The following is a 24,512-nucleotide window of genomic DNA, read 5'->3' as shown; positions in this document are numbered from 1 at the left end:
ATAGAGAGCTTAATAAGGTAACTCCCCTAACCGTGCCATTGGTGGCTACTAGCCCTGAAAAAATGGCGCTCCGAAAGCTAGTGACATTGAAACAAACCTGTTGGACTTTAACCTGGTGTTGTAAGACTTCGTACTGTGCTCACCCCAGTCCAACGCCGGCATCTCCACATCATGAAAAAATGGTGAAACAGAGCCCTCAGGCAAGATATTTTACAGTCTTGGACATTACTAATAGACTCTGGCCTATCCCACTGAACAAGAATTGTCAGTACAAATACGCCTTTACATTCCAGGACCAACAGTATGCTTGAAAATGAAAGAGAAAATGCTGGAAAATCTCAGCAGGTCTGGCAGCATCTGTAGGGAGAGAACAGAGCTAACGTTTCGACAAAGAGTCATCGGACTCGAAACGTTCGCTCTTTTCTCTCCCTACAGATGCTGCCAGACCTGCTGAGATTTTCCAGCATTTTCTCTTTCGTTTCAGATTCCAGCATCTGCAGTAATTTGCTTTTATCCAGTATGCTTGGACGTGCCTACCTCAAGGGTTCCACAATTCGCCCTCAATATTTCACTCAAGGTTGGCACAAGACCAGAATGCTTAGTACATTATGTAGATTATCTAATTTGTTGAAGAGAAACTAGGGAGAAACATTTGCAATTGCTCAGTGAACTATTGAACCTTTTAAACAAATTTAGATTAAAAGTGAACCCTAAGAAGGCCCAGATCATGAAATCACAGATCGTCTCCCTGGGAACGACCATTACACATGGAAAATGAGAAATAGAAGATGGTAGAATAAAAACCATTACCAAATTGCCATTGTCAACTAATTTGAAATCACTCAGATCATTTTTTAGGGATGGTAATCCAGCAGAGGGCAGTAGAGCAGAGCTGCTGATTGGCTGTTACGGGGAAAATTTGCATCTGTACATTGCGGTCACTGCATCCAGAAAGTGTACCTGAGCAAGATACCCTAGGTGTTTTAAGTGAAGGCAAGCATCCAGCAGAGGGCAGTAGAGCAGAGCTGCTGATTGGCTGTTGCAGGGAAAGTTTGCATCAGTGCATTGTGGTCACTGCATCCAGAAAGTGTACCTGAGCAAGACACCCTAGGTGTTTAAGTGAAGGTACGCATCCAACAGAGGGTAGTAGAGCGGAGCTGCTGATTGGCTGTTGCGGGGAAAATTTGCATCAGTGTATTGCAGTCACTACATCCAGAAAGTGTACCTGAGCAAGACATCCTAAGTGTTTACGTGAAGGCAAGCATTCAGCAGAGGGCAGGAGAGCGGAGCTGCTGATTGGCTGTTGCGGGGAAAATTTGCATCAGTGCATTGTGGTCACTGCATCCAGAAACTGTACCTGAGCACGACACCCTCGGTGTTTAAGTGAAGGCAAGCATCCAGCAGAGGGCAGTAGAGCAGAGCTGCTGATTGGCTGTTGCAGGGAAAATTTGCATCAGTGCATTGCGGTCACTGCATCCAGAAAGTGTACCTGAGCAAGACACCCTAGGTGTTTAAGTGAAGGCAAGCATCCAGCAGAGGGCAGTAGAGCGGAGCTGCTGATTGGCTGTTGTGGAGGAAATTTGCATCAGTGCATTACGGTCACCGTATCTTGAAGGTGGTTTGTGGAGGAGCTGTTGTCAAGTGACAGTTAAACCCAAAACACTTCTTCAGTGCTTCCCTCCCTACCTCCACCTCCAACCAAAATAAAAAAGACAATCACTGTAAGGATCCCAGCCGAGTAAAGATCAAGAGGGAGACTCAAGGGCAGGTAGAAGTAGAAAGATGTTGAACCGTGATGTCACAGCCTGCAGGTAAGTGATTGGCTGGTGACTGGTAAGTAGTTTTTCTTTCCCCCGAGGTGTTATCGTGCGGTGCGCAGTGGTTGCTGAGTGAGTGCTTGCTGACAAGGGGAGTAAATTTTTTTTAAACTTACTGTTGGGAGTTTCTAGCTGAATCCGGTCGGAGTGAGGACAGAGTGAATGCTGGGTAAGTAGTAAAGATTTAAATTGTTTGCGCAGGCCCATAACAGTTGATTGCTGTTCTCGTGTTGGACGCAGTGGTTGCTGGTTAAGTGTTTTATTTTTACCTGTATTTAAGTTGGGCAGTTTCTAAACTCTAGACACTACACTTGTAGTGTCCCCCACCCTTCCACCACCTTTAACCTAAGGGGTAGAGTGAATAACAGGTAAGCTCTTTCTTTCTGTTTCTTTTTTTATCTAGAGGGGATGGCAGGGAAAGCAGTGCAATGTTCCTCCTGCAGAATGTTTGAGGTGAGGGACACCATCAGTGTCCCTGCTGATTTCACCTGTGGGAAGTGCACCCATCTCCAGCTCCTCAGAAACCGCGTTAGGGAACTGGAGCTGGATGAACTTCGGATCATTCGGGAGGCAGAGGTGGTCATAGATAGTAGCTTCAGGGATGTAGTTACTCCGAAGAATCAAGATAGATGGGTGACGGTGAGAGGGGCTAGGAGGAAGCAGTCAGTGCAGGGATCCACTGTGGTCGTTCCCCTCAGTAACAAGTATACCGTTTTGGATACTGTTGAGGGGGACGACCTACCAGGGGTAAGCCACGGTGAACAGATCTCCAGCACTGAGTCTGTCCCTGTGGCTCAGAAGGGAAGGAGGGAGAGCAGCAGAGCAATAGTTATTGGGGACTCGATAGTTAGAGGGACAGATAGACGATTCTGTGGCAGCGAAAGAGACTCACGGATGGTATGTTGCCTCCCGGGTGCTAGGGTCCGTGACGTCTCGGACCGTGTTTTCAGAATCCTTGAAGGAGAGGGGGTGCAGTCACAAGTCGTGGTCCACATGGGTACCAACGACATAGGTAAGAGAAGTGACGGGGATTTAAAACAGGAATTTAGGGAGCTAGGGTGGAAGCTGAGAGCCAGGACAAACCATGTTGTCATCTCTGGTTTGTTGCCGGTGCCACGTGCTAGTGAGGTGAGGAACAGGGAGAAAGTGCAGATAAACACGTGGCTGCAGGGATGGTGTAGGAGGGAGGGTTTCAGGTACGTGTATAATTGGAGCACATTCTGGGGAAGGTGGGACCTGTACAGACAGGACGGCTTGCACCTGAACCAGAGGGGCACCAATATCCTGGGAGGGGAATTTGCTACGGCTCTTCGGGGGGTTTAAACTAATTTGTCAGGGGGCTGGGAAAACGAGCTGTAGTCCAGAAGCCAATGTTGAGAGTAGTGAGGTACTGAGGAGGGTAGCAAGGTCGCAGGAGTGTACGGGCAGACAGAAAGGTGGGTTGAAGTGTGTCTACTTCAATGCAAGGAGCATCCGGAATAAGGTAGGTGAACTTGGAGCGTGGATTGGTACTTGGGACTACGATGTTGTAGCCATTACAGAGACATGGTTAGAACAGGGACAGGAATGGTTGTTGGAAGTTCTAGGGTATAGATGTTTCAGTAAGAGTAGGAAAGGTGGTAAAAGAGGTGGAGGAGTAGCATTGTTAATCAAGGATCGTTTAGCGGCTGCAGAAAGGCAGTTTGAGGGGGATCTGCCTACTGAGGTAATATAGGCTGAAGTTAGAAATAGGAAAGGAGCGGTCACGTTGTTACGAGTTTTCTATAGGCCCCCAAATAGTAATAGAGATGTGGAGGAAGAAATTGCACAACAGATTATGGATAGGTGTGGAGGTCTCAGGGTAGTTGTCATGGGTGACTTTAACTTTCCAAATATTGATTGGAACCTCTATAGGTCGAACAGTTTGGATGGGGCAGTTTTTGTACAGTGTGTGCAGGAGGGTTTCCTGACACAATATGTGGATAGGCCGATAAGAGGGGGGGCCACATTGGATTTGGTACTGGGTAATGAACCGGGCCAAATGTTAGATTTGTTTGTGGGAGAGCACTTTGGAGATAGTGACCACAATTCGGTGTCTTTCACGATTGCAATGGAGAGGGTTAGGGCCATAAGGCAGGTTTATAATTGGGGGAGGGGTAATTATGATGCGATTAGGCAAGAATTAGGGAGCATAAGATGGGAACAGAAAATGTCAGGGAAAGGCACAAATGAAAAGTGCAGCTTGTTCAAGGAACAAATACTACACGTCCTTGATAGGCATGTCCCTGTCAGGCAGGGAGGAATGGCCGTGTGAGGGAACCATGGTTCACAAAAGAGGTTGAATGTCTTGTCAAGAGGAAAAAGGAAGAGTATGTAAGGATGAGAAAACAAGGTTCAGTAGGGTCGCTTGAGGGTTACAAGGTATCAAGGAATAAGCTGAAAAAAGGACTTAGGAGCATGAGAAGTCCTTGGCGGGCCGGATCAAGGAAAACCCCAAGGCTTTTTGCTCTTATGTGAGAAATAAAAGAATGACCAGGCTGAGGGTAGGGCCGGTGAAGGACAGTAGTGGGAACTTGTGCATGGAGTCATAAGAAATAGGAGAGGTGTTGAATGAATATTTTTCTTCAGTATTCACAAAGGAGAGGGGCCATGTTTTTGAGGATGAGAGTGTGATTCAGGCGGGTAGGCTGGAGAAAGTAGATGTTCTGAGGAAGGATGTATTAGCAATTTTGAAAAACCTGAGGGTCGACAAGTCCCCTGGGCCAGATGGGATCTACCCAAGGATTCTTTGGGAGGCAAGGGATGAGATTGCAGAGCCTTTGGCTTTGATCTTTGGGTCCTCGCTGTCCACGGGGATAGTGCCAGAGGACTGGAGCATGGTGAATGTTGTTCCTCTGTTCAAGAAAGTGAATCGGAATGACCCTGGTAATTATAGGCCAGTTAGTCTTACTTCGGTGGTCGGGAAGATAATGCAAAAGGTCCTGAAGGATAGGATTTATGATCATTTGGAAAGATGCAGCTTAAACCGGGATAGTCAACACGGATTTGTGAAGGGTAGGTCTTGCCTCCCAAATTTGATTGAATTCTTTGAGGAGGTAACTAAGTGTGTAGATGAAGGTAGGGCAGTTGATGTCATATACATGGATTTTAGTAAGGCGTTTGATAAGGTTCCCCATGGTCGGCTCATGAAGAAAGTAAGGAGGTGTGGGATAGAGGGAAACTTGGCCAATTGGATAAGTAACTGGCTATCACATAGAAGACAGAGGGTGGTGGTGGATGGAAAATGTTCAGGCTGGAGACCAGTTATCAGCGGTGTACCACAGGGATCAGTGCTGGGTCCTCTGCCATTTGTAATTTTTATCAGTGACTTGGAGGAGGCGGCTGAAGGGTGGGTCAGTAAATTTGCTGATGACACCAAGATTGGTGGAGTAGTGGATGAGGTGGAGGGCTGTTGTAGGCTGCAAAGAGACATTGATAGGATGCAGCCCTGGGCTGAAAAATGGCAGGTGGAGTTTAACCCTGATAAGTGCGAGGTGATTCATTTTGGTAGAAAAAATTTGAATGCGGATTACAGGGTCAACGGCAGGGTTCTGAGGAAAGTGGAGGAACAGAGAGATCTTGGGGTTCATGTCAACAGATCTCTGAAGGTTGCCACTCAAGTGGATAGAGCTGTGAAGAAGGCTTATAGGATGTTAGCGTTTATTAACAGGGGGCTTGAGTTTAAGAGCCACGGGGATATGCTGCAACTATACATGACCCTGGTGAGACCACATTTGGAGTATTGTGTGCAGTTCTGGTCACCTCATTATAGGAAGGTTGTGGAAGCATTGGAAAGGGTGCAAAGGAGGTTTATCAGGATGCTGCCTGATTTGCAGGATAGGTCTTATGAGGAAAGGTTGAGGGAGCTAGGGCTTTTCTCTTTGGAGCGGAGGAGGATGAGAGGCGACTAAATAGAGGTTTATAAGATAATGAGGGGGATAGATAGAGTGAACATTCAGAGACTATTTCCTTGGGTGGATGTAGCTGTTACAAAGGGGCATAACTATAAGATTCAGGGTAGGAGATATAGGAGGGATGTCCGAGGTGGGTTCTTTACTCAGAGAGTGGTTAAGGTGTGGAATGGACTGCCTGCTGTGATAGTGGAGTAGGACACTTTAGGAACTTTCAAGCGGTTATTGGATAGGCACATGGAGCACACCAGAATGACAGGGAGTGGGATGGCTTGATCTTGGTTTTGGACAATGCTTGGCACAACATCGAGGGCCGAAGGGCCTGTTTTGTGCTGTACTGTTCTATGTTCTACGTAAGCTACTGTAGAAACCGCATTGATGGATTTGCTACCAAAGTTGCTCCCCTAACAGACCTATTAATGAAAAACGCCTCCTAGGAATTGAAGGAACAACATACCCAAGACAAACATGAGCTAAAGAAAACTCTAGCTAAGGCACAAGCCCTACTGGTCTCTGATGAGGGATGTCGAGGACAGCATAAAAGTTAAAGAAAAAAGCATTCAAAGTGGCGAGGATTAGTGGGAAGCCAGGGGATTGGGAAGCCTTTAAAAACGAGCAGAGGACAACTAAAAAAGCAATAAGGGGGAGAAGATGAAGTATGAGTGCAAGCTAGCTAATATTTTAAAGAAAGATAGGAAGAGTTTTTTGCAATATATAAAAAGTGAAAGGCAAAAATAGACATTGGACCACTGGAACATGTGGCTGGAGAAGTTATAATAGGAAACCAAGAAATGGCAGACGAACTGAATAGTTACTTTGCACCAGTCTTCACGGTGGAAGACACCAGTGCAATGCCAGAGCTCCATGAGAACCAGGGGGCAGAGTTGAGTGCAGTGACCATTACTAAGGAGAAGGTTCTGGGGAAACTGAAAGGGTGGAAGGGGGATAAGTCACCTGGACCGGATGGACTACACCCCAGGGTCCTAAAAGAGATAGCTGAGGAGATTGTGGAGGCATTGGTGATGATCTTTCAGGAATCACTGGAGGCAGGAAGGGTCCCAGAGGACTGGAAAGTGGCTAATGTAACATCACTGTTTAAGAAGGGAGGGAGGCATAAGATGGGAAATTATAGGCCGGTTAGCCTGACTTCGGTCATTGGTAAGATTTTAGAGTCTGTTATTAAAGATGAGATCGTGAATTACTTGGAAGTGCATGGTAAAACAGGACTGAGACAGCATCGCTTTGTCAAAGGGAGGTCATGTCTGACAAATCTGTTGGAGTACTTTGAGGAGGTAACAAGGAAGTTAGACAAAGGAGAACCAGTGGACGTGATTTATTTAGATTTCCAGAAGACCTGTGACTAGGTGCCGCATAGGAGACTGTTAAATAAGTTAAAAGCCTATGGTGTTAAGGGTAAGATCCTGGCATGGCTGACTGGCAGAAGGCAGAGAGTGGGGATAAAGGGTTCTTTTTCAGGATGTCAGCCGGTGACTAGTGGTGTGCCTCAGGGGTCTGTGCTGGGACCACAAATTTTCACAATATACATTCATGACCAGGAAGAAGGAACTGAAGGCACTGTTACTAAGTTTGCAGATGATACAAAGATCTGTAGAGGGACAGGTAGTATTGAGGAAGCATAGGGGCTGCAGAAGGATTTGCACAATCTAGGAGAGTGGGCAATGAAGTGGCAAATGAAATACAATGTGGAAAAGTGTGAGGTTATGCACTTTGGAAGGAGGAATTTAGACATAGACTATTTTTCTAAATGGGGAAATGCTTAGGAAATCAGAAGAACAAAGTGACTTTGGAGTCCTTGTTCATGATTCTCTTAAGGTTAATGTGCAGGTTCAGTCGGCAGTTAAGAAGGCAAATGCAAAGTTATCATTCATGTCAAGAGTGCTAGAATACAAGACCAGGGATGTACCTCTGAGGCTGTATCAGGCTCTGGTCAGACCCCATTTGAAGTATTGTGAGCAATTTTGGGCCCCGTACCTATGGAAGGATGTGCTGGCCTTGGAAAGGGTCCAGAAGAGGTTCACAAGAATGATCCCTGGAATGAATTGTCGTATGAGGAACGGTTGAGGACTCTGGGTCTGTACTCATTGGAGTTTACAAGGATGAGTGGGGATCTTATTGAAACTTACAGGATACAGCGAGGCATGGATAGAGTGGATGTGGAGAGGATGTTTCCACTTGTAGGAAAATCTAGAACCAGAGGACACCATTTCAGACTAAAGGGATGATCCTTTAAAACAGAGATGAGGAGGAAATTCTTCAGCCAGACGGTGGTGAATCAGTGGAACTCGTTTTGAGTTTAGAGGGATGAGGGGGGAGCTTATTGAAACTGACTGGATAGAGTGGATGTGGAAAACTAGAAAGAATAGTACAAAAACTAGAACCAGAGGGCACAATCTCAGACTAAAAGGACGATCCTTTAAAACAGAGATGAGGAGGAATTTCTTCAGCCAGAGGGTGGTGAATCTGTGGAACTCTTTGCCGCAGAGGCTGTGGAGGCCAAATCATTGAGTGTCTTTGAGACAGAGATAGATAGGTTCTTGATTAATAAGGTGATCAGGGGTTATGGGGAGAAGGCAGGAGAATGGAGATGAGAAAATATATGCCATGATTGAATGGCGGAGCAGACTCGATGGGGCAAGTGGCCTAATTCTGCTCCTATGTTTTATGGTCGTATGACCCCAAACTACCCTTTGTGCTAGAAGTGGAAGCCACTGAAAGCACCATTTTGGCAGTCTTACTGCAGGAACGACATGGGAGATTGGGACGTATTCCTATGCATCTAGGTTACTAACTCCTGTGGAACAAGGCTTTACAGTGGTGAAAGATATTTACTGGCAGTATTTTGGCCTGTGAAACACTTGCGTACATAGAACATAGAACATAGAAAATACAGCACAGAACAGGCCCTTCGGCCCACGATGTTGTGCCGAACCTTTGTCCTAGATTAATCATAGATTATCATTGAATTTACAGTGCAGAAGGAGGCCATTCGGCCCCTTGAGTCTGCACCAGCTCTTGGAAAGAGCACCCTACCCAAACTCAACACCTCCACCCACCACCAAGGGCAATTTGGACATTAAGGGCAATTTATCATTGGCCAATTCACCTAACCCGCACATCTTTGGACTGTGGGAGGAAACCGGAGCACCCGGAGGAAACCCACGCAGACACGGGGAGGACGTGCAGACTCCGCACAGACAATGACCCAAGCTGGAATCGAACCTGGGACCATGGATCTGTGAAGCAATTGTGCTATCCACAATGCTACCGTGCTGCCCTTAAGAACAAATAAATCTACACTATATCATTTTCCCGTAATCCATGTACCTATCCAACAGCTGCTTGAAGGTCCCTAATGTTTCCGACTCAACTACTTCCACAGGCAGTGCATTCCATGCCCCCACTACTCTCTGGGTAAAGAACCTACCTCTGATATCCCTCCTATATCTTCCACCTTTCACCTTAAATTTATGTCCCCTTGTAATGGTGTGTTCCACCTGGGGAAAAAGTCTCTGACTGTCTACTCTATCTATTCCCCTGATCATCTTATAAACCTCTATCAAGTCGCCCCTCATCCTTCTCCGCTCTAATGAGAAAAGGCCTAGCACCCTCAACCTTTCCTCGTAAGACCTACTCTCCATTCCAGGCAACATCCTGGTAAATCTTCTTTGCACCTTTTCCAGAGCTTCCACATCCTTCCTAAAATGAGGCGACCAGAACTGTACACAGTACTCCAAATGTGGCCTTACCAAGGTTTTGTACAGCTGCATCATTACCTCATGGCTCTTAAATTCAATCCCTCTGTTAATGAACGCGAGCACACCATAGGCCTTCTTCACAGCTCTATCCACTTGAGTGGCAACTTTCAAAGATGTATGAACATAGACCCCAAGGTCTCTCTGCTCCTCCACAATGCCAAGAACTCTACCGTTAACCCTGTATTCCGCATTCATATTTGTCCTTCCAAAATGGACAACCTCACACTTTTCAGGGTTAAACTCCATCTGCCACTTCTCAGCCCAGCTCTGCATCCTATCTATGTCTCTTTGCAGCCGACAACAGCCCTCCTTACTATCCACAACTCCACCAATCTTCGTATCGTCTGCAAATTTACTGACCCACCCTTCAACTCCCTCATCCAAGTCATTAATGAAAATCACAAACAGCAGAGGACCCAGAACTGATCCCTGCGGTACACCACTGGTAACTGGGATCCAGGCTGAATATTTGCCATCCACCACCACTCTCTGACTTCTATCGGTTAGCCAGTTCGTTATCCAACTGGCCAAATTTCCCACTATCCCATGCCTCCTTACTTTGTGCAGAAGCCTACCATGGGGAACTTTATCAAATGCCTTACTAAAATCCATGTACACTACATCCACATGCTTGGTCACCTCCTCAAAGAATTCAATAAGATTTGTAAGGCAAGACCTACCCCTCACAAATCCGTGCTGACTATCCCTAATCAAGCAGTGTCTTTCCAGATGCTCAGAAATCCTATCCTTCAGTACCCTTTCCATTACTTTGCCTACCACCGAAGTAAGACTAACTGGCCTGTAATTCCCAGGGTTATCCCTAGTTCCTTTTTTGAACAGGGGCACGACATTCGCCACTCTCCAATCCCCTGGTACCACCCCTGTTGACAGTGAGGACGAAAAGATAATTGCCAACGGCTCTGCAATTTCATCTCTTGCTTCCCATAGAATCCTTGGATATATCCCGTCAGGCCCGGGGGGCTTGTCTATCCTCAAGTTTTTCAAAATGCCCAACACATCTTCCTTCCTAACAAGTATTTCCTCGAGCTTACCAATCTGTTTCACACTGTCCTCTCCAACAATATCGCCCCTCTCATTTGTAAATACAGAAGAAAAGTACTCATTCAAGACCTCTCCTATCTCTTCAGACTCAATACACAATCTCCCGCTACCGTCCTTGATCGGACCTACCCTCGCTCTAGTCATTCTCATATTTCTCACATATGTGTAAAAGGCCTTGGGGTTTTCCTTGATCCTACCCGCCAAAGATTGTTCATGCCCTCTCTTAGCTCTCCTAATCCCTTTCTTCAGTTCCCTCCTGACTATCTTGTATCCCTCCAATGCCCTGTCTGAACCTTGTTTCCTCAGCCTTACATAAGTCACCTTTTTCCTCTTAACAAGACATTCAACCTCTCTTGTCAACCATGGTTCCCTCACTCGACCATCTCTTCCCTGCCTGACAGGGACATACATATCAAGGACACGTAGCATCTGTTCCTTGAACAAGTTCCACATTTCACTTGTGTCCTTCCCTGCCAGCCTATGTTCCCAACTTATGCACTTCAATTCTTGTCTGACAACATCGTATTTACCCTTCCCCCAATTGTAAACCTTGCCCTGTTGCACGTACCTATCCCTCTCCATTACTAAAGTGAAAGTCACAGAATTGTGGTCACTATCTCCAAAATGCTCCCCCACTAACAAATCTATCACTTGCCCTGGTTCATTACCCAGTACTAAATCCAATATTGCCCCTCCTCTGGTTGGACAATCTATCACTCTATCACTTAATTGGATTAAATCTGTTTACCATTTTAACAGACCACACAATGGAAGAATAAAAGAGGGTACAGAGCAAAAATCGCATTGCCCTCTGGACTCTGATGCTCCAGGGACAGGACATAGCTAAAGAAAGAACCAAAACACCAACCCTCTTCGCAGACAATTTGAATTATAGTGGGGAGCCACACGAGTGCCAAATTTTGACAGCAAAGGATCCCAAGGGCCCCTTTGTGCCAAAATAAAATAGTGGAGATGGCAAGGTAAACGCCACCCACCAAACAAGCATGAAAACAAATAACAATACAGCAGAGGAAGAGAAAGATATTGTCCGAAGGACACCCAAACCCACAAATTAAACATTTTTGTAGATGTTTAATCCAGGATGGTGGATGGCATCCGCAAAACAGGATGTGTCATCTATGTCATCCATATCTATGGGCCACGGTAGCACAGTGGTTAGCTTCACTGTTGCTTCACAGCGCAAAGGATCCGGGTTAGATTCTCAGCTTGGGTCACTGTATCATAGAATTATAGAATTTACAGTGCAGAAGGAGGCCATTCGGCCCATCGGGTCTGCACCGGCTCTTGGAAAGAGCACCCTACCCAAAGTCAACACCTCCACCCTATCCCCATAACCCAGTAACCCCACCCAACACTAAGGGCAATTTTGGACACTAAGGGCAATTTATCATGGCCAATCCACCTAACCTGCACATCTTTGGACTGTGGGAGGAAACCGGAGCACCCGGAGGAAACCCACGCACACACGGGGAGGACGTGCAGACTCCGCACAGACAGTGACCCAAGCCGGAATCGAACCTGGGACCCTGGAGCTGTGAAGCAATTGTGCTATCCACAAGGCTATCGTGCTCCCACGTATGTGCAGAGTCTGCATGTTCTCCCTGTGTCTGCTTGGGTTTCCTCCGGTGCCCCGGTTTCCTCCCACAAGTCTCGAAAGACGTGTTTGTTAGGTGAATTGGACATTCTGAGTTCTCCCTCAGATTACCCAAACAGGCGCCGCAGTGTGGCAACTAGGGGATTTTCACAGTAACTTCATTACGGTGTTAATCTAAACCTACTTGCAACACAATAATGATTGTTGAAGATTCAAAAGATGGGCAGCACGGGGGCATAGTGGTTAGCACTGCTGCCTCACGGCACCATGGTCCCAGGTTCGATCCTGGCGCTGGGTCAGTATCCGTGTGGAGTTTGCGTGTGTTTCGCCCCCACAACCCAAAGATGTGCAGGGTATGTGGACTGGCCATGCTAATTGCCCCTTAATTGGAAAAAATGAATTGGTTACTCTAAATTTACTTTTAAAAAGTAGATTCCAAAGGCAATGACATACATGAATTAGCACTTAAACTACCCAGAGCTATGAGCTCATAAACAGCTGAACTAGTAGCTGTGATTTACGTTGCACGTTTTCACCAAGATTTTACAACCCCAGCAGATGTCCATTCAGATAGCATGTCTGTTTCCAACAGCCAAACAGATTTCTTACCACTACGGGAAGCCAGAGTCTTTGTATCTTCAGATGGTAAACCCTTGCCCTCTGCCCCACTCCTTAAATAAACCTTATCACAAGCCCAAGGCCGCGAGCATGGCTTCATTAAGGTAAAGGCCCATCACAGATCTTCTCCTGCCAGCAACATAAAAGCAGATGAGTTAGCAAATCAGGTTGCCTATGCTGGGATCCCATGGCAACCCCCTTTGTTTTTCTCAAAGAAACAGAACAAATTGGCGCATAGCCACTAACCAAATTAAGATCGAGGATCATGAAGCAGCTCAAAGGGAAGTCAAAGAGATTACCTCAATCAAAGAAGGTGATATGTCTCACTCCTACAAGAATCGGAAATTAAGAACGGTCTGGTACTAAAAGAAGGAAGCCACGTGGTACTTACCCAGGACAGAAACCAAATCATTTACCAGTATCATGATGGGCACAGACATCAAGGAATTGACACAACTACTGACAGAATTGGAAACTTATGTTGGTGGCCAAATTATGTCAAAGAAGTGAAACATTATATAGAAAATTGTATAGTGTGTGCACAAAACAATCCAGACCATTATGCAAAGAAAGGGGAATTAAGGTATACCCGACCAGTTGAAGGATCATGGATGCATTTACAGATTGATTACGTGGGACCTTTGCCACTCTGCAAAGGGAGGGTGGGGGTACAGGTACATCCCAGTGGTAATCAACATATCAGAATAAATACAGCCAAGATCACAGCCAAGATCTTGGTGTTTACCCATTGGGGCTTGCCCTGCAGTATTGAATCTGATCAGGGTACTCACTTTACAGTTCAAATAATGCAGAATGTAATGGCACTAATAGGAATCAGTCAGAAGTTCCACACAGACGAGCACCCAAAATCCAGCGGGATAGTGGAAAGAATGAATAGAGCCTTAAAAACAATGATTCGGAAATCAGTACAGCAAAATAACTCAACATCAAATGTGGTGCTACCCTTTGTACTAATCTTAGTAAGAAATATTGTACCCTACTCCACTGGATCCACACCGCATGTCCTAATGATGGGACAACCCATGAGGGAGATTGAAGCCCTCTTGCGATTGAACCTATCGGAACCTGAACTGGCAGCTGTCAGTTATGATAAAGCTGGACAACAACTAAATGGACAAGGTACAAGCGGCCAACTTAACCGTAGCCATAAAAATGGGACAAAAGAAGAAAGGCAGCAAAGGTATTGGTAAAATAGGTAAGATAGGGTGGAGGTGTTGAAAATAGGTTTTACCTATTTTCTTGGAAAGGTAAAACCTGTGGAATATGATGGAGGTCAAAAGGTCATGTTGCAGGTGTACCAACCCGGAACCTTCTTATCCCCAAAATATCATGGCTCGTACTCCATGGCTGACAAAGTAAGCCCCTTTATTAGTGTCACAAGTAGGCTTACATTACCACTGCAATGAAGTTACCGTGAAAAGCCCCTAGTAACCACATTCCGGCGCCTGTTCGGGTATACTGAAGGAGAATTCCGAATGTCCAAATTACCTAACAGCACGTCTTTCAAGACTTCTGGGAGGAAACCGGAGCACCCGGAGGAAACGCATGCAGACACAGGGAGAACGTGCAGACTCCGCACAGGCAGTGACCCAAGATAGGAATCGAACCCGGGTCCCTGGCGCCGTGAAGCATCAGTGCTAACCATTGTGCTACCGTGCTGCAAGTACCATTGGATTCAGGGAAGACCAGATGGTACCATGTGAACCAAATGAAAGCATTTGGCAGCCAAAGTAATCACGCTCACCTTGTACCTATTGATGTGTGTGAAACTGTGCCTCAGCCTCCAGCAGGGGCAGCAGTGGGAGGAGCATTAGGCTTGGCAGGTGGTGTTGTACAACCTCCAACTAAGATAAAACCCAGAAAACAAAGAATTCCTTCTCCAGTTTGTGAAGGAATTGTGGCAGGCAGCTGACAAGGAAATCAAGGAAATAACTCTAATCGCAGGAAGTCATACAGGTCACCCACATTCATTAGAGTTATCCAACAAGCCAAAGACACTGAGCGGAAGGCTATTAAAGAAACAAGTTTGTGGGATGATATTTGGAACTGGGATACAAATGTACAGATTCACCCTTGGATAATAATTATTTCTCATGTCACTATCATTGTATTGATTTTCATACTAGTATACCAAATGTGTACTTTGATGATGTTTAAACATTGGAGAATTAAGATGGAAAAGAAATTGCAAATAGAATTGTATGTGCTGAAACGAAAGAGAATGTTAGACACAGATGGTGATCTAAAAAAACATGTCATTCCAGCTTTTGATATAAAAGATTGCTATGGGAATAAATGTGATAAATGTTGTAGTTGACTATGAAAAGTGTCAGTTTAGAAATAATCGCTTAAGGACTTATCCTAAAAGTTGTACAACCAATGCTAAACATATACCTGTGTGAGAATTGGCAAGTTTATAAGAAATGAATTGTTAAAAATACAAAACTGTGCAACATAGCTTGGACGAGTATATATACCTATGTGCAAATATGAACTTGGCTGAAGAACATCTGGACATATAATTGTTTAATGGATCAAAGGGGCAAACGTAGCAATGTGGCTCCACTCGTGCAAAATGGCTAACAACCAGAATCCTTTTTTAAAATAAATTTAGAGGACCTTACTCATTTTTGCCAATTAAGGGGCAATTTTAGCGTGGCCAATCCTTGCACATCTTTGGGTTGTGGGGGCGAAACCCACCCAAACACGGGGAGAATGTGCAAACTCCACACGGACAGTGAACCAGAGCCGGATCGAACCTGGAACCCTGGCGCCGTGAAGCAGCAGTGCTAACCACTGCACCACCGTGTTGCCCAACAACCAGAATCCTTTACGGCATGATGGGAAATTTGGTCAACTTTGAAATGACCTATTTAGGAAAGCTTGCAAAATACGAAAACAGGAAATTCTCTACGCCCTTAACCGTAGACTCCATCAAGGCTTTTCTGGAACCAGACAAAACACAACACCTTAACCACAAGACCTCATCAAAGCTTATGTTGACCAAGGCAGGACCAGGTACCTGAAACCCAAAAGGTCTTATCATACGCCATGTATTGAAGCAATGACTGCATAACAAAACCAATGAGGTAAAAAGAACTAGGTCATTCGGCCTCTTATTCTTTCAGAGCAGAACACAAGGACATGACCTCTTTTCCATGGACTATGCATACAGATGAGCATAAATATCAGAGCTCAGAGGTCATTTCTCTCCGAGCGATAACTCTTGGGACCCACGTTGCACATGCAATGCCCTGAGTGAAAGCTTAGTGAACAGAAGAGACCTCTGAAGAAGAAAGAACCTGGCCCGTTCTAACTGGATAATATCTTATGTCTAAAGCTGTGAGTTTTGGGACAATTGTGATCATTTGTAAAGCATAAGAATTGCATGCGTAGTGTGTTTGATTGAAGTTTAGTTAATAAAAGCATGTTGAATTATAAAATACAGTGTGAAGTATTTGTTTGGTAGGTAAACTATTCGACCTCTTGTAAGAACAGACACCAGGCTGCTCAATGCTCCTAAATCAGAATCATGGGGAAGCAAGTTAACCATGTTAAAATCATCGGTAAATAGCCAGCTGACACAATGTCTGAAGCTAGCTTTGTTATGATAAGGAATTTTGCTCATGCTAAATATCTATACTCTAAGGAGAACTTGTTATGAAGAATATTGCTGAAGCTGTTGCAGCTTTAGAGCCAAAGCACACAAAATTTCAGTGACTAAGAGCACAAATTATAATTTCACATTACCATGCGGAGAGGCACATTTCACATATCAGTGCAGATATTGCAAGGAAGATGCAAAATTATCTGAAGTATTATGTAGCGTCCAGCTTATGTCTTCATGAATCCACAAATGTACAAGACAACCCACAACTGGCGATAATTGTTCATTATGTTTCCTCCAATGTAATTGTGAAAGAAGAAATGTTGGACTTAGTGGTGCTAAAGGAAACACCTTGTGGTGTTGTCATAAAGGAGACACGTGACAGAGCATTAACAGATGTTGATGTACGACTGGATAAACTCGGCAGTGTTACAACGGTTGGGATTCCAGCATTGACCCTGTTGAAAAGTGATCCCAACTTTCTGGAGTTTCTTCCTATTCGTTGTATCATTCATCGTTAACATCCAGCAGCTAGATACTTCAAATACAAAACGTTCTGAAAGCAATCCTTGTAATTGTCAATTCCATCTGCTCAAATGGGAAGAACACCAACATTTAAAAATTTTACTGAAGAGCTGGATCTTGAAGACCAGCATTGTGAGATGGTTGTGGACCAGCAATGTCTTAGGCACATTTGGGGAATGGTTGGAGCATATCATTGCTATTCTTGATGAAAAGTTCCAATCCACCGCTGGAAAATAATCAGTGGATACAGGATCAGAGATGTTTCTCACTAATCTAATGCAGCATCTGCAGACTCTCAACCTGGCCCTCCAGGAACAAGATAAAGTTATTCCTGACCATACTCAGACAACTTTCTGCTTCTAGACTAAAATGAAGCTTTTGCAAAGAGGCATACTGTAAAGAAACCTCAACGGCTTTCTCCATCTAAAATGGTGGGTCAACATATTCCCTGATATCCAAGTGAAAGATCACAAACTCAAAAAGAATAAAGAGATAAATTACAAAGACTGCATGATAATTTTTGAGCCGCGTTTGCTGACTTGCAGAAGTTGAGATCCTGCGTCATTTCCAGAGTATTGAAAACAAGGATGGCAATGAGTTCAGGGATGGTGATTTTCGGGGTGTCGGAAGACCCGGGAAGCCAGGAGGAGAAAGAGGCAGATGTTCTGGCCTTTGCTTCCCTGATAGCCTGGAGACGGATGCTGCTAGCTTGGAGGGACTCAACGCCTCCGAAGTCGGAGACCTGGCTAACTGACATTGCGAGCTTCCTCGGCCTAGAGAAGATTAAGTTTGTCTTGAGAGGGTCACTGTTAGGGTTCGCCCAGAGGTGGCAACCATTCATCGACTTCTTCACGGAGAATTAATCGTCAGCAGGGGGAGGGGGGGGTTAGGGTAGCGTAGAATAGGGGGTCAATTAGGCAGGTCGTGGCGGGATGGGCGTCGGTGATTGCACTATGTTTATTGTTCTTTGTACATTGTTTTTATACTGTTGCTGTTTGTAATGCCAAAAATACCTCATTAAAATTGTTTATTAAAAAAAAAGTTGAGATCCTGTTTCACCTTCCTTGTAAACCCATTCATGGTTGATGTGGCCAATGCAGGTTTACCGATTCTCAAACATCTGGTTACAGAACATCTGCTGTAGAAAAGGGACTGGTGGACTTCCAGATGGGATGGGTCGAAAGATGATGCATAAGTCACGATCTACAATCAAATTCTTCGAGCATGAGACAGCAAAAAAAAATCCCCAACTCAAGAAAGCTAGTGTGTGACTTCATTTCAATATTTAGCACAACATACTGCTGTATTCCGTAAAGAACTTTGTCAAGTTGAAGCACCTTGTAGTCCCTACAAATTAACACTTGATGAAAATCCTTCGTACAGCCTTGACCGCTATCAGTCAGACTTTCAAAGGCTTAGAGCCAGGGTGAAGAGCCACAAAACCTCTACTAACAGTAAGTAAAGTTTGCTCATGTCTTGTGGCTCTCGCGTATCTGAAGATTGGTGTATGTGGCTCTTAAGTTCAGTAAATTTGGCCATCCCTGATCAAGACACTATTTACTCAGCCTCTCATCATGGACAACCCTCCCATCCTCGGGGCCAATCTAGTGAACAAATTACCATCTCTGGTAAAGACAAAGGGATATAATGGCCATCTCGTCTCAAGAGATCCTTTCGGTAATGCCAGGACGGAATTGTGGATTCCAGCTTCAACTTGGAATATACAAAGAGTGGGTTTAAAGCCAGCTGAAAACTGCCCCAGGTTCTCAGTCTGTGTATGCTCTATGAGAAGGAGTGCTGGCAGTTTTGACTCAAAAACAAAACAGCAACACACACACACTGCCTCTAAAAATAGCTATTTTTACAGGTATATCACAAATCCCTCTCTGTGGAAGTCAATCCAGTCAGCAAAAGACCACAGCTGAAAACAAAAATGGATAGCTTCTCCACCAAACTACAGAACACTAGACTGACAAAACCAACTATACGCCCAATGAAGTCAACTCTACTACAATCTTGGATTGCAATGTTGGCAACACTTCATCATTTACTCCTTGCAAGTCAAGGACTGTTCCGTATGCCTTTTTTTTAACTTACTTGGGAGTCAATTCTCACTTCTAATTTATAATAATGTATTTACATGTGTGATCCCATATTCTTGCCTTTAGTAATTAATAAACTCACTCTATCTTTAACTCAAGAGAGCCTAATTAAAGTGGCTCCTTTTAAAACATAACTATTGGGTCTGAGAAAGGTATTTGTGAAAAGCGATCATTTTTTAGATTCAATCTCCTTGCTTCCAACAGAGGGGGTTGGATAAAGACAGGGAGCCAGCTCATCCTGCCTCATCCAGGACTTTTGACTTTGACTTTGGATTTGTTTGTTGTCACATGTACCGAGGTACAGTGAAAAGTATTATTCTGCATACAGTTCAGACAGATCATTCCATACATGAAAAGACAATACATAGGGCAACCATAAAATACACAATGTAAATACATAGACACAGACATTGGGTGAAGCATACTACTCAGTAGTACAACTCAGTAGAGAAGATGTGTGAAGAGATCAGATGAGTCCATGAGAGGGTCATTTAGGAGTCTGGTAACCGCGGGGAAGAAGCTATTTTTGAATCTGCTAGTGCGTGTTCTCAGACTTTTGTATCTCCTGCCCGATGGAAGTAGTTGGAAGAGTGAATAAGCCGGATGGGAGGGGTCTTTGATTATGTTGCTCGCTTTCCCAAGGAAGGCAACGGAGGTGTAGACAGAGTCAATGGATGGGAGGCGGGTTCGTGTGATGGACTGGACGGTGTTCACAACTCTCGGTAGTTTCTTACGGTCTTGGGCCGAGCATTGACATACCAGGCTGTAATGCAGCCAGGTAGGATGCTTTCTATGATGCATCTGTATCCTTACTGGGGGCGGTGACAAATTGAGGAGTCTCATCTGGATCAACATTGGGGAACCTTGTCTGGAGTATGGTCATAACAACAGCCATCCTGATCTCGTCCTCAGCGATAACATCTCAAAACCTCCCAGTCCTAAGAGGAGTGAGTGAGTGAACATGTGAGGGTGAGTGAGTGAGTGTGAGAATGTTTCTGTGATACTGAGTTTGTGTGAATGTGTGCAAGAGTGTCAGTGAGACTGAGTGAGTGTGATAGTGATTGAGTGAGTATGAAAGTGAGTGAGTGTGACAGTACCCCACTGGTTACTGCCTGCCAATTTGAAAAGGACCCATTAATCCCTACTCTTTGTTTCCTCTCTGCCAACCAGTTTTCTATCCACCTCAATACATTTCCCCTAATCCCATGCTCTTTAATTTTGCACAATAATCTCTTATGCGGGACTTTGTCAAACGCCTTCTGAAAGTCCAAATATACCACATCGACTGGCTCCCCCTTGTCGACTGTACTGGTTACCTCTTCAAAGAATTCCAACAGATTTGTCAAGCATGATTTTCCCTTCATAAATCCATGCTGACTCTGACTGATCCTGCCACTGCTTTCTAAATGTTCCGCTTTAAATTCCTTGATAATGGATTCAAGCATTTTCCCCACTACCGATGTTAGGTTTACTGGTCTATAATTCCCTGTTTTCTCTCTACCTCCCTTTTTGAATATCGGAGTGACGTGAGTACATTCCAATCTGCAGGGACAGTTCCAGAGTCTATAGAATCCCGGAAGATGACAACCAATGCATCCACGATTTCCAGAGCCACCTCCTTAAGCACTCTGGGATGCAGATTCTCAGGCCCTGGGAATTTATCCGCCTTCAATCCCATCAGTTTTCCCAGCACCATCTCTCTACTAATGTTGATCTCCCTCAGTTCTTCCCTCTCACTAAACCTTTCATTCTCCAACATTTCTGGGATCTGATTTGTGTCCTCATTTGTGAAGACAGAACCAAAGTATATATTTAATTGCTCAACCATTTCTTTGTCCCTAATTATGCATTCCCCTGTTTCTGTCTGCAGTGGGCCTACATTTCTCTTTACTAATCTCTTTCTCTTCACATATCTGTAGAAACTCTTAGTGTCAGTCTTTATGTTCCCTGCAAGCTTCCTTTCATACTGTATTTTCCCCTTCTTAATCAATCCCTTTGTTCTTCTTTGCTGAATTCTAAACTGCTCCCAATCCTCAGAGCTATTATTTTTCTTGGCCAATCTGTATGCTTCTTCCTTGGATCGGATACTATTTCTAATTTCCTTTGTAAGCCATGGATTGGCCCTCTTACCCCCTTTGCTTTTGTGACAGACAGGAATGAACAGTTGCCGTAGTTCCTCCATGCGTTCCTTGAATGTTTGCCATTGTCTATCCACTGTCATCCCTTTAATCAAATCTCCCCAATCTATCAAGGCCAACTCACGCCTCATATCCTCATAGTTCCCTTTATTAAGATTCAGCACACTAGTCTCCGAATCAACTACTTCACTCTCCATCTTGATAAAAAATTCTATCATGTTTTGGTCACTCAACCCTAAGAGGTCTCGTACAGCCAGATTGGCAATAATTTCCTTCTCATTACACAGTACCCAGTCTAAGATGGCCTGCTCTCTAGTTGATTCCTCCACATATTGGTCAAGAAAACCATCTCCAGGAATTCCTCCTCTATGGCATTGTGGCTAATTTAATTTGCCCAATCTATGTGAAGATTAACATCACCCATGATCATCGATATTCCCTTATTCCATGCATCACTAATTTCTTGTTTAATGCCATTCCCAACCTCACCAGTGCAGTTTGGGGGTCTATATATGACACCCACTAATGTTTTTTGTCCCTTGGTATTTCTCAACTCTACCCATACAGATTCCACAATGTCAGAGCTAATATCCTTTCTCATTATTGTGCTAATTTCCTCTTTAACCAGCAGTGCCACGCCACCACCTTTTCTTTTATGCCTGTCCTTCCTAAATACTGAGAATCCTGGGACATTCAATTCCCATCCCTGTTCACCCTGCAGCCATGTCTCTGTAATCCCAATGATATCATACCCATTTATATCTATCTGCGCGATTAGTTCATCCACTTTATTGCAAATGCTCTGTGCATTATGGCACAGAGCCTTTAAGTTTGTCTTTTTCACAATGCTTGTCTTGCTCCCAATATTTTTCTCTATTGCCCTGTTTGAATTTTGTCCTTGGTTTCTTCACCTATCACTTTTCTTATTCACTTTTCTCCTCACTCCCTCTTTCTCTGACACCTTGCGTAGGTCCCCATCCCCTCCCCAACCGCTCTAGCAAATAGCCCTCTAGGACATCAGTTCCAGTCCTGCCCAGGTGTAACCCGTCCAGTTTGTACAGGTCCCACCTCCCCCAGAACCGGTCCCAATGCTCCAGGAATCTGAAACCCTCCCCCTGACACCATCTCTTCAGCCACGTATTCATCCTATATATCCTGTCATTTCTACTCTGACTCGCACGTGGCACCGGTAGTAATCCTGAGATCACTACCTTTGAGGTCCGATTTCTTAACTTCCTTCCTAGCTCCCTGTATTCTGCCTTTAGGACCTCATCCCTATTTTTAACAAAGTCGTTTGTACTGATGTGTACCACGACCACTGGCTGTTCACCCTCCCCTTCCAGAATGTTCTGCTCCGAGACATCCTTGACCCTAGCACCAGGGAGGCAATAAACCATCCTGGAGTCTCGTTTGCGGCCACAGAAACACCTGTCTTTTCCCCTTACTATTGGATCCCGTATAACTATTGCACTGTCACACTTATTACTCCTCCCCTCTGCAGCAGAACCAACTGTGGTGCCATGGGTTTGGCTATTGCTGTTTTCCCCTGAGAGGCCATTCCCCTCAACAGTATCCAAAACGGTATATCTGTTCTGCAGGGGAATGGCCACAGGAGATTCCTGCACTCGCTCTCTTGCTCTGTCTGGTGGTCACCCATTCCCTTCCTGCCTGCAGAGTCTGAGCCTGTAGTGTGACCACCTCTCTATCGCGCTCAATTTTGAACAAACAGCTGTCTTACCGGACAGAGCTCTTTACTGAAGTCTCGCCCTCTCTCTCTCCGCGCTCTTTATTGAAGTTTCGCTCTCTCTCTCCGCGCTCTTTATTGCAGTCTCGCCCTCTCTCTTCGCGCTCTTTATTGAAATCTCACCCTCTCTCTCTCCGCGCTCTTTACTGAAGTCTCGCCCTCTGTCTCTCCGCGTTCTTTATTGAAGTCTCGCTCTTCGCGTTCTTTATTGAAGTCTCATCCTCCCTCTCTCCACGCTCTTTACTGAAGTCTCGCCCTCTGTCTCTCCACGTTCTTTATTGAAGTCTCGCCCTCTCTCTCTTCGCGCTCATTATTGAAATCTCGCCCTCTCTTGCTCCGTGATCTTTATTGAAGTCTCGCCCTCTCTCTCTTCGCGCTCTTTATTGAAGTCTCGCCCTCTCTCTCTTCGCGCTCTTTATTGAAGTCTCATCCTCTCTCTCTCCACGCTCTTTACTGAAGTCTCGCCCTCTCTCTCCGCGCTCTTTACTGAAGTCTCGCCCTCTCTCTCTCCGCGCTCTTTACAGAAGTCTCGCCCTCTCTCCGCACTCTTTATTGAAGTATCGACCTCTCTCTCTCCGCGCTCTTTACTGAAGTGATTCTAAGTGACTCCAACTCCTATTTGTTCTGTTCTGTGATTATTAAAGGCGTTATATAAATTCGAGTTTTCTTTCAAATGTTTTTTATTAAATAGTTTGACATATTTAAACGTTAACAAGTTCTAACATGAAGCAACAGAGCAGAAAGAAATATGCAGAAAAGAGTGGAATTGTACAATGTACCTTCATGAACAGCTGACTCTTATTTTTTCTGTTGGTTTTTTACAGATTGTTATGTACTTGGGACAGGCCTCAAAAGACATCATTAAATGGCCTCGTCCATTATCCCCACCGGTTGTAAAGTTGGAAACAAGAGTTGATGCAGAGTACGGTATGCCATCAACCCATGCTATGGCAGCAACCGCTATCTCCTTTACATTCCTAATGGCTACAATGTACAGATACAAGGTAGGCATTCCTAAAAGATCTCACAAATATAAAACCACAAGTGATATCCAATAATGTGCAGCTTTAAAGGTCATTTGAAGGTTTTGCTTTTCATTAAAAGGAACCCCGGCCCTAGTTGTTAACACCTAACTACTTCCAGAGTTTGCTCACAGCCTTGCTCATGTACAGGCAGACTTCAGGACTACAAGCTGAACTTCTCAAAAGTCAGCAGCATCTGATTCACAGCATTTACTGATAATTGTTTGGACATGATGAGTTCCTTTAAATAATACCATTTGAGGTGATTTCAAAACAGAAGCACCAGATTCTACAGCAGATTAAATAGCTCATATATATTTTAAAGTAATGTCAAGACAAACCTGCACCAACTCAGAATTTGTTCTCTATGGGGGGGGGATTCTCCGGCCCCCAGCCGCATGTTTCTCGGCGGCGCGCCATTCACTGGCGGCGGGATTCTCTCTTCCCATCGCTTGTCAATGTGATTTCCCATTGAAGCCACACTACCAGGAAACCTGCGGGCAGGGGTGTGCTGCCAGCGGGAAATGGCATTCTCA

At 44.8% G+C, this 24,512-nt stretch overlaps 1 protein-coding gene across 2 annotated transcripts in view; it reads left to right on the top strand.

Moving 5' to 3' along the window:
• sgpp2 (sphingosine-1-phosphate phosphatase 2) overlaps positions 1–24,512 on the top strand; it is a 103,440-nt gene that overhangs the window by 67,425 nt on the left and 11,503 nt on the right. For both annotated transcript variants that reach the window (XM_072474537.1, XM_072474536.1), the window contains one exon: positions 23,779–23,958. In XM_072474537.1, the coding sequence (XP_072330638.1) occupies positions 23,779–23,958 (180 nt within the window). The remainder of the gene's footprint in view (positions 1–23,778; positions 23,959–24,512) is intronic.

Source organism: Scyliorhinus torazame, chromosome 14 (genome assembly GCF_047496885.1).
Source record: "Scyliorhinus torazame isolate Kashiwa2021f chromosome 14, sScyTor2.1, whole genome shotgun sequence".
Classification (NCBI taxonomy): domain Eukaryota; kingdom Metazoa; phylum Chordata; class Chondrichthyes; order Carcharhiniformes; family Scyliorhinidae; genus Scyliorhinus; species Scyliorhinus torazame.
Note: the sequence above shows the minus strand (reverse complement) of the source record. Positions and strands in the feature narration are given on the sequence as shown.